This window comes from Maylandia zebra, linkage group LG11, assembly GCF_041146795.1.
Source record: "Maylandia zebra isolate NMK-2024a linkage group LG11, Mzebra_GT3a, whole genome shotgun sequence".
NCBI lineage: Eukaryota > Metazoa > Chordata > Actinopteri > Cichliformes > Cichlidae > Maylandia > Maylandia zebra.
The window spans coordinates 38137447-38148059 of NC_135177.1; the positions used below are offsets into that span (position 1 = coordinate 38137447).

Consider the following 10613-nt stretch of genomic DNA (forward strand, 5'->3'; position numbering starts at 1 on the left):
CACACACACACACACACACACACACACACACACACACACACACACACACACACACACCAGGAGTTATAAGGTTAATGGGCATCCAGTCAGTTAGTATCCATTTCAAACAGGACAGTGGTAACAACAGCAGGCTGCAGACAATTTTAAGTTTTAGGTTTTAAACAGGCTGTATACATTTCAGTGGGAGCAACAGGACGGTCAAATGTCGCTGATTTTACTACAGAGCAGGAGGGATTGTAGGACAGCAAACATCGCCGAAAAACACATTTCCAACACTGCAGGTTACCTGGTGTAATGTTTTTCAGCTAAAAAGAAACATGTTCTGACTCCTACCAACTATATAAAGAGTAACTGAAGGTTAAATGCAGCTAATATGTCCTGTTTTAAGCCAGGCACTTACGCCTCCGCTCCGCTGCGTCTCAGCCACCATCGCTCTGGCAGCAACGGCGCTAGAGCCAGAGCAGGGGAGAGCTGGAACAAACCATTTTATCTATATTTTTGTTGTTAAAATGTAACGTCTCAAACAAGTACAGTACTGTATGCTTTTTATATTTTTAGTAGTGTGTCACACAAACAGCAAATATTGTCAAAAAAAAAAAAAAGAAATCTTTGGGGGTGCTTTGATTCATTTTGGGGGTGCTTAAGCACCCCCAAAATGAATAAGCACCCCCAAAATGCTTAAGGTGCTTAAGCACCCCCAAAAATGGGCTAAAATCGGCCCTGTGTTGAAATGACCCTGCTGGGGGGATTTCTGTGATGGTTTGAGGCGCTGCAATGGCCGTTCACCGCCTCAGGGGGCGCTGCTCAGACACGGTGAGAGAACCGAGGAGCGCAGAGGAAGAAGAGAAGCAGCGGCTGAGACGATGGCCGGACTCTATCAATGGACCCGAGCTGGACTTAAAACATAATTTCACGCGCACTGAGCCATCACCAGGTAAGAAGAGCTTACCTGGGAACACCTGGACATGTTAGCACACCGGCTGGGCTCACCTGTCCCCGCACCGCTACTAATGTTAGCTTAGCACGGAGCTTTAAAAGGGGACTGCGCGCAGGCAGCAACAGTTGGCCTGCTAATGCTAAGCTAAGCTAGGCTAATAGGCTGCAGCTAATAGAGCCGCTCGGTCAGCTGACTAACGGCCTGGTGACGGTCAGCTGACTAGAGGACCAAAGCAAATATGGGGAACAGCGGCCTCAGAGCTAGAATAGGGTCACTGGGACAGCTGACGGTCAGCCATCAAATGGCCTGTTAGTTTAATGCCAGGCTAACAGCTGATTTCTGGTCCCGATGACCTCTGACCCCGGGAGGTCACGCCTGTACAGCTCAAGTGGTCTGAGGTGGGGCTACAAAGATAAACGTGTGGGTGTTTTGAAGGTGTCTCACCTGACTTGAAACCAGTTCAACGCACTCAGGTTGCCCCTATCAGGCCCCTTGACGTCATCAGTCACAGGGGCGTGGTTATCAAACTGAGCGGACAGGGGTTGTCAAACTTACAACACACACACCTGTCCTGGTGACTCACTCCGCTTTTTTATTATTTCTTCTCTGTAAATCACCTGTTAATGATTGATCACGTGCAGACTTCGCCCCTCATGTGAATGCCTGGCCAGATTTATTGATGATGTGAGGAGCGCACCTCCCAGGGATCAGGGACACAAACCACACCCACCCCAGCATCACACCTGCTGTGTGACTGAGCTTGTTTTATAGAGGGCAGTCTCTCTGATCAATAACTGATTATTTGATATGGCTGAAGCTCAGAGACTTGCTCAGGTGCGCTCTCACCTGTAACTGTTTCAGACAGTCTCTCTCCTCGGCTGTGACGTGAGCGAGCTGCACGCTTCCTGTGGTCGGCGAGTGTAGACGTAGACAGAAAATAGTTCCTCCTGCTCAGAGGAAGGTTTGTTATGTCTTTGTTGAGCAGCAGAGCAGTGATTGATTGATCCTGATTGGGATCTGTTTTACTCTGACGCTGAAAAGCAAAGATCTGCAAATTAGCACTTCCTGTTTCGTAATGCATGATCGATCAGCAGATTGATCAGTTGATGATGTTGTCTGATGGTTGTGAACATGCCGTCATTCCTGTGACCGGTGCCTAGCTCGCCACACAACCCCCCCTCGCCGCTGACTCATTGACCAATCAGCTAAACTGACAACACACAGCCTGACCTTTGACCTCTCTGTCTTTCAGTGCCAGAGGGTGGAGCTAACTGGCAGCCATGATGGAGGATGCTGAGCTGGATCTTTCCCCCGCCCACTCGGATCAGAACAGCCCCTCGCCCTCCATCTCCTCCTCGCCCTCGCTGTCTCTTCCCTCCACGCCGTCCTCTTCCTGCGGCCCCCCACAGGCTACTACCCCTCCCCTGGGCGTGATCAACGAGGGAGTGGCTGAGCTCAGCCTGGTGATTGATGCCGAGGTAGCCCAGCGGGCGTGTCAGGAAGTGCTGCAGAAGGTGAAGCTGCGTCAGGTGGATTCCGACAGCACCTTATCACAGAGCGAGGAGGGACCAGATGCGCCGCCGTCCGACCCAGAGGGCCCGGCGCCAGGCTCAGTCAAGAGCGCGCGGCGGCGGCAGAGACACAACCCCTCCAAACAGTCGTGGCTGCTGCGCCTGTTCGAGTCCAAGCTGTTTGACGTCTCCATGGCGATCTCCTACCTGCACAACTCTAAGGAGCCTGGCGTGCAGGCCTACATCGGTAACCGCCTGTTCAGCTTCCCGCACGAGGAGGTCGACTTCTACCTGCCGCAGCTGCTCAACATGTACATCCACATGGACGAGGACGTCGGTGACGCCATCAAACCCTATGTGGTGGGTGTGGCCAGGCGTTACGGGGCGTTTGTTGGTGGATGGTAACGGTGTCGTTTGGTTTCTAAGCTTCTCTGAGCGTCTCCTACTGAGTCAGGTGACCACCAGGTGGGGTGTAGCGTTAACCAAATCTTGTCCTAAACTCAGAGCTGCCAGTGCTCCGAGTGCAGTGAGCGTCGAAACTGCGGGACAGACTGAGTGCTGTACCTTAGATTACCGTACCTTAGATTACCGTACTTTAGTTTACCGTACCTTAGATTACTGTACCTTAGATTACCGTACATTAGATTACTGTACTTTAGTTTACTGTACCTTAGATTACTGTACCTTAGATTACTGTACTTTAGTTTACTGTACCTTAGATTACCGTACCTTAGATTACCGTACATTAGATTACTGTACTTTAGTTTACTGTACCTTAGATTACTGTACCTTAGATTACTGTACTTTAGTTTACTGTACCTTAGATTACCGTACCTTAGATTACCGTACTTTAGTTTACCGTACCTTAGATTACTGTACCTTAGATTACCGTACATTAGATTACTGTACTTTAGTTTACTGTACCTTAGATTACTGTACCTTAGATTACTGTACTTTAGTTTACCGTACCTTAGATTACTGTACCTTAGATTACCGTACATTAGATTACTGTACTTTAGTTTACTGTACCTTAGATTACTGTACCTTAGATTACTGTACCTTAGATTACTGTACATTAGATTACCGTACTTTAGATTACCGTACGTTTGATTACTGTACCCCTTGGGGCGATCGTGGCTCAAGAGTTGGGAGTTCGTCTTGTAATTGGAAGGTTGCCGGTTCGAGCCCCGGCTTGGACAGTCTCGGTCGTTGTGTCCTTGGGCGAGACACTTCACCCGTTGCCTACTGGTGGTGGTCAGAGGGCCCGGTGGCGCCAGTGTCTGGCAGCCTCGCCTCTGTCAGTGCGCCCCAGGGTGGCTGTGACTACAATGTAGCTGCCATCACCAGTGTGTGAATGTGTGTGTGGATGGGTGGATGACTGGATATGTAAAGCGCTTTGGGGTCCTTAGGGACTAGAAAAGCGCTATATAAATACAGGCCATTTACCATTTACCATTTAGATTACTGTACCTTAGATTACTGTACCTTAGATTACCGTACATTAGATTACTGTACCTTAGATTACTGTACATTAGGGTTACGTGAGATGACTTGTTTTCGTGTCAGTTCTGGTAGACCTGAGGCGCCCCACAGCATGGAGGCGTTCAGCCTCTGCGCCGATGGCCAGGTGACGCTCTGACTGTGGACCAGAACCTGAACGGCACCTGTACCTCACGTTACTGATCACTCACGTTATCAATGCTGTCGATAGATTCTGTATTCCTGCATGGAGGAAACCACGCAGCGTGTTCAGACCAAACATGGCATTTCACCCGTGGAAGGAGGCGGGACCATGTCCATGAAGGCAGGAAATTGTTAAAGTGCTACCCAATCGTTACAGCTGATCACCTGTAGTCAGAAACGGAGGTGGTGCCGAGTGCTGCCGTGTGATTCGCTCTAGGCAGACAGACCAGAAAAGTAAATCTTTAAATCTGAACTCCGAGGTGAAACTTGCCGTTTTGTCTGAACACGCAATCAGAGCAGGGGTTAAAGGTCGATCAGCTGACTGCTTCCTGTGTCCTGCAGGTGCATCGTTGCAGGCAGAGCATCTCCTTCAGCCTGCAGTGTGCCTGGTTGCTCGGCGCTTACTCGTCCGACATGCACATTTCCACGCAGCGCCACTCCCGGGGAACCAAGCTGAGGAAGCTCATCCTGTCCGACGAACTGAAGCCCGCCGGGCCGCGGGTCCGCAGGGACCCCCTCGCCCTGACGCCGTTCTGTCCCGCGGCGCCGCCCACCGTCAGCCCCGGGCCCCTGGGAGGAGATCACAGCCTATCGCCCACAAAGAGGACGCATCAACGCTCCAAGTCGGACGCCACGGTCAGCATCAGCCTGAGCAGCAACCTGAAGAGGACGGCGAGCAATCCGAAGGTGGAAACCAGCCAAGACGAGGTAACAGCCCGCCCTTGGAGGGTGCAGTTAACCCACCAAGGGAGTTTTCCCAGAACACCCTGGCTGCCGATCACTCGCCGCAGCTGGTGGTTCTTTATCTATCAACCGGCTTTTACCGGGTTTTTGATCAGGTTTTGAAGTGAAACGAGTCAGGTGATCGTGCCCTGTGGGAGGTATCTGCAGGTCAGAGTTCATTTGTTCAAACAAATTTCAGCTCTTAACCTCCTATGACCCAAAGTCTCTCATGGCGTGCATTTTTAATCCCTCTTTGCTATTTGAGCTGATTGGGACCCGACAAATGTAGAAACAAAGAATGATCTTTTTACCCTCCGAGAGCAAAATGTAGCATTGTGGTCTAGACAACCCAAAATGTCCACAGATGTGGACCCAGGTCCTAGGAGGTTTCAACAAACAGGAAGCACTCCATCACTGGCCAATCAATGAGCAGATTAGAGACCGGGGCTCCATGTGGCCGAGGACCTGGAGCCAATCGATGTGAAACATCTGGAATCATCCAAACAAACAAACATCCGATCAGTTCAATTCAGCTTTATTTATATAAGAACAGAACCACAGACGCCTCGCAGTGCTTTGTGATGACAAGGATGATGAGGGAGGTTACTCCGTGGAAACATGGCAGCCTGCAGTGTGTCTGCACATGGTGAACATTCAGTTTAAGAGATGAGGTGACGCACCCGGGCGACTCAGGGTGCGGTCTGTTAGACACCAGCGGCGGTACGGATGCTGTCTCCGCCCACTTTTACTGTAACGGTGAGGCAGCCACAGGCGTTTAACACCAGCTGAGCTCAGGTTGTAGCTCGTGCGTGTAAAGTGATAAAGGCTCGTCACGGGCCCAGGCAGCGCCGATTTCTGAACGCATCAGGCCGCTGAAGGTTAAACCTCCAGGACAGGTGAGCTTAGAGCGAGCACACCTGTACATGACTCTGACCTCCCGTCCTCTGACCCTCAGGACTGCAGCTCCAGCTCCGACAGTCTGGAGTTCGATTCCCGTCCCGTAAGTTCAGCTGCTTCCTGTTCTGAGCTCCAGGTGCATTGTGGGAAATGAAGTGTGTGGGCTCCTATTCTGGTTCTGGTTCAGTCACAGACGTGTGCTCAAGCAATGACACGTGAGCGTCACGTCTGCGGACTCGGGCTGTACTCCAATCGGGATCTGATCGTCCTCGTGATTCCATCGTTTGTGTGTCAGGTTTGTCTCCACTCACTGCCAGTACTCGGATACACTGATACTTGGATACAGAAAAGGTTTGCTCACAGATGTGAACAGTCTGAGACTTTTGTGAAACTTTGATGTTAACGGAGAGACAGAACGTAAAAGCACGCATCCGTCCTCGGTGGAGAACGCCTTGGTCAGCTGGCTCATATCTCCGGAGGATTCTGGGCTCCTCTCTGCAGAAACTCTGTAGGAGCTTCAGCTCCCTCTACAGAGTTCCTGCAGGGCGGAGGTTGGCAGCTCGGACTCCGCGTGACCCTGATGTGCTTCTTTCTTAGCCCCTGCTTTGTTTTGGGACCTTTCTTCAGCCGTGCTCAGGTTTTCCCGTGTGTGGTCCCATCTGTCGGCTCAGATTTTCCCCCGCCGTGCCTGACGGTGGGGTCGGTCTTTACTGGGTCATGCTCTTTGGGTTTGGGTTTAGAAGCTTTCAGCTGCCTTCAGATCATTGACAGGCTCCTCCCACCGATGGTCTCGTGTCCCCTTCAGGCTGCGATCATGTGACCCACTGTGATCTGTGGGAGGCGGGCTGGTTATAAGGATCAGTTTGTAACTTTTGTGTTTTTCTGGGTTTTGTTGGTCAATTTTGTGTCTCCGTTAAAACAAAAGTGCTCTAAAAACGAGACTGTTCACTTCAGCGAGCAGACTGAACACTTGAGGCGGGGTCAGGTGATTGTGACCTCGGCCTTCATGTTTGAGCTCGCTCGCTTTATCTGAACCTGACACACAAACATCAAACCTTCACCTCTCTCTCTCTCGCTCTGAGTTGGTCTGCTGTGACAGGCAGAGCCGTAAGCCCCTCCCCCTCGCCCTCTGACTGTGTGTGTCTCGCCTGCAGCCGGTGCGCCTGGCCCCTCAGAGGGAGTTCATCAAGTCTCTGATGGGCATCGGGAAGCGTCTCGCCACGCTGCCCACCAAAGAGCAGAAGACGCAGCGTTTGATCTCCGAGCTGTCGCTGCTCAACCACAAGCTGCCGGCCCGCGTATGGCTGCCGACCTCCGCCTTCGACCACCACGTGGTGCGAGTGCCGCACACTCAGGCCGTGGTGCTCAACTCTAAAGACAAGGTGAGAGTTCACAGCGCCGCCCGCGGAAGGCTGACCGCCGGCGGCAGCCCAGGTGAAACGCCTGTCAGATAACGTCCTGTTACCCATGACCTCATCAGTCATGTGACCTATATCCTCCCCTCAGGCGCCGTACCTGATCTATGTGGAGGTTCTGGAGTGTGAGAACTTTGAGACGTCCAGCGTTCCCATTCGGATCCCAGAGAACCGGATCAGGAGCACACGTTCTGTGGAGAACCTGCCAGACTGCGGCATGACGCCGGAACAGCGAGCCGGCAGCTTCTCGGTCGTTCCGAACTATGACAACGACGACGAGGCGTGGTCCGTGGACGACATCGGAGAGCTGCAGGTGGAGGTGAGCATGTGATGTCATAGCCCGGTAGTGAGGTGGTTCCAGAACATGCTGCGACGCAGACGGAGGTGAGGTCTGTGTGATGGCACCGTTACCTGTTATTTGACCTTTGACCTCAGACGCTGTCATGTCACAGCTTCATTAATGATCAGTGAAAAACACGAGTCAGAGCACGCTGCTGCACGCCACACACAACGGTAATAAAGATGGCCGTCACCTTTCTGGGGCGGCATGCGGAAGCTCTCGCCGTCGTCTTGTTCAGCCGCAGTTCTTTCTCCGACACTGTCAGGAATCTGGGTGTGCTACTTGACAGCTCATTTAAACTTGATAAACAAGTGTCTGCTGTCATCAGATCCAGTTTTTACCAACTTCGCCTTATTTCTAAGGCCAAACACTACATCCCGCACAATGACCTGGAAAAGCTCATCCATGCCTTTGTAACGTCAAGGCTAGATTATTGTAATTCACTTTATTGTGGTCTCCACTCTACCCTTCTACATAGATTACAGACAGTCCAGAATGCCGCTGCACGCATTCTAACTAAAACTAAGAAGTTTGCTCACATCACTCCCGTCCTTGCTGATCTGCACTGGTTGCCTGTGAAATTTCGTATTCAATTTAAAATTCTGTTGCTTACTTTTAAAATTACTAATAACACAGGACCAAGCTATCTTAAGGAACTCTTAAACTCATATGCTCCTGCGAGGGCTTTAAGATCATCCTCACAGTTATTGTTGGTTCAGCCCAGATCTCGTTTGAAGTCTAGAGGTGATCGAGCGTTTGCTCTAGCTGCACCTGAGCTGTGGAACAATCTCCCGATTGGCATCCGGGCGTCTGACTCTATTCAATCTTTTAAATCACGGCTTAAAACATATCTGTTTGAACTTGCTTTTTCTACCAGTTAAATCCTGGCCTTGTTTGCAGTGAGTTATTCTATTAATTTTTCTGTTTGTCTTGCGTTGTCTATGTTCTCTATCACTGTGTTTGATGGTACAGCTTTACTTTGCTATAGCTGTGTGCTATAGTTTACTCTTATTAGTGGTTTTTACCTGTGAACATAATTCCACACTTATATGACTCTGATGTTATAATGTTAATTGTTTTATTCTTTTATTCTTTTATGTAAAGCACTTTGGCTTTTAAATGTGCTCTATAAATAAAGATTGTTGTTGTTGTTGTTGTTGATCCCAGTACTCGAAGGTTAGCAGCTCAGTCTGCAGAGCAGTTTCCTCGTGGAGACACTGACCACTCCTCCTTCTGTCCCCCCCCCCACCCACACACCCACTCTTCATGCTCCTCCCCCTGCAGCTCCCGGAGACTCACACCAACAGCTGTGATAACATCAGCCAGTTCTCGGTGGACAGCATCACCAGCCTGGAGAGCAAAGAGCCCGTGTTCATCGCCGCCGGAGACATCAGGTCAGAGTACACACGGTACTCACACGTACAGAAATATGTTTCCCTCAGTTTACCTGACTCAGACGCAGCGCACCGAGTTAGTACAGCTGCAGGAATGATGCTGTGTGTTTCAGGCGGCGTCTCTCAGAGCAGCTCGCCCAGGCCCCCACCACCTTCAAACGGGACCCTGAGGACCCGTCGGCGGTGGCGTTGAAGGAGCCGTGGGAGGAGAAAGTCAGGTGGGTGCGTCCTAAGGTTTACTGAGCGCGTGCAGTGTGCTCTGGAGATGGTGTTGGTGACGATGACTCCCCGTGCGTCTCCTACAGGAGGATCAGGGAGGGCTCTCCGTACGGACACCTGCCCACCTGGAGGCTCCTGTCTGTCATTGTAAAGTGTGGAGACGACCTGCGGCAGGAGCTGCTCGCTTTCCAGGTGCTGCGGCAGCTGCAGGTAACACCACCTCATCACACGACCTCACACCTGTCCCTCCACCCTTCTTCTTCTCATCATCTCCTCTCTGTGTCATGTGACGGCGCCGCGGACGGCGCGTGCAGTCGATCTGGGAGCAGGAGCGCGTGCCGCTGTGGATCAAGCCGTATAAGATCCTGGTGCTGTCGGCGGACAGCGGCATGATCGAGCCCGTGGTGAACGCCGTGTCACTGCACCAGGTGAAGAAGCAGAGTCAGCTGTCGCTGCTCGACTACTTCCTGCAGGAGCACGGCGCGCCCACCACCGAGGCCTTTCTCACGGCGCAGAGGAACTTCGTGCAGAGCTGCGCCGGCTACAGCCTCATCTGCTACCTGCTGCAGGTCAAAGACAGGTGAGTCTGTGACATCTTCGCGCCTGTGTACGCTGTCCAAGCGCCGCGCTAAATGTGCTCCTCCCTTCTCACAGGCACAACGGGAACATCCTGCTGGACGCCGAAGGCCACATCATCCACATCGACTTCGGCTTCATCCTGTCCAGCTCGCCCAGAAACCTCGGCTTTGAGACGTCCGCCTTCAAGCTAACCGCGGAGTTTGTGGACGTGAGTACAGCCAGGGGGCGGGGCTTCCTGTTAGAGGAGGAGGGCTGAGGGAGGCTTCAGTGGGAGGTTTGAGCCCTTGGTGTGATATGTCAGGTTGTTTTTAACCCCGAGCCTCGTCTGTCAGGTGATGGGCGGGCCTGATGGCGACATGTTTAACTACTACAAGATGCTGATGCTCCAGGGCCTGATCGCAGCCAGGAAGCACATGGAGCGCGTGCTGCAGATTGTGGAGATCATGCAGCAAGGTGAGTTGCCACAGCTCCTCCTGGTGGCGGTTCCCTGCCCCACAGCACTAACTCCGCCCTCTGTACCCCCAGGCTCCCAGCTGCCCTGCTTCCACGGCTCGAGCACCATGCGCGCCCTGAAGGAGCGCTTCCACATGAGCCTGACGGAGGAGCAGCTGCAGCTGCTCATCGATCAGCTGGTGGACGGCTCCATGAGGTCGCTCACCACCAAACTTTACGACGGCTTCCAGTACCTCACCAACGGCATCATGTGACCGCTGTACAGACTGAGGAGCTCTTACGGCTCCGCCCCCCTCCTTTATTTTATTCCAGGTTCTTTTTGTTGTCTCGTCTTCTCCAGGAGTTCAGCTTCCTCTTCGTCTCGTTATGTTTGTCCTCTTCGGTTTTCGTTTTTTTTTCTCTTCCATATGTGGACTGATTGGTTGCTCCCGGGACTCTGAGCCAATGAGAGAGCAGCCCACT

General features: G+C 52.0%; 1 protein-coding gene across 2 annotated transcripts in view; it reads left to right on the top strand.

Annotated features, from left to right (window-relative positions):
* Nucleotides 1-781: 781 nt before the first annotated feature.
* The window catches only part of LOC101474196 (phosphatidylinositol 4-kinase, catalytic, beta), a 10109-nt gene continuing 277 nt past the window's right edge, over nt 782-10613 (top strand). Inside the window, exons 1-13 of one of the 2 annotated variants that reach the window (XM_012924983.3) lie at nt 782-934; nt 2190-2808; nt 4474-4839; nt 5810-5854; nt 6906-7133; nt 7258-7485; nt 8791-8900; nt 9014-9118; nt 9206-9329; nt 9434-9699; nt 9774-9906; nt 10031-10151; nt 10224-10613. The exon at nt 10224-10613 is cut by the window's right edge and continues 277 nt beyond it. In XM_012924983.3, coding sequence (XP_012780437.3) covers nt 2218-2808; nt 4474-4839; nt 5810-5854; nt 6906-7133; nt 7258-7485; nt 8791-8900; nt 9014-9118; nt 9206-9329; nt 9434-9699; nt 9774-9906; nt 10031-10151; nt 10224-10405 — 2499 coding nt within the window. In that variant the 5' untranslated portion in view covers nt 782-934; nt 2190-2217 and the 3' untranslated portion in view covers nt 10406-10613. The remainder of the gene's footprint in view (nt 935-2189; nt 2809-4473; nt 4840-5809; nt 5855-6905; nt 7134-7257; nt 7486-8790; nt 8901-9013; nt 9119-9205; nt 9330-9433; nt 9700-9773; nt 9907-10030; nt 10152-10223) is intronic. The other variant, XM_076890405.1, reaches the window with a different exon arrangement.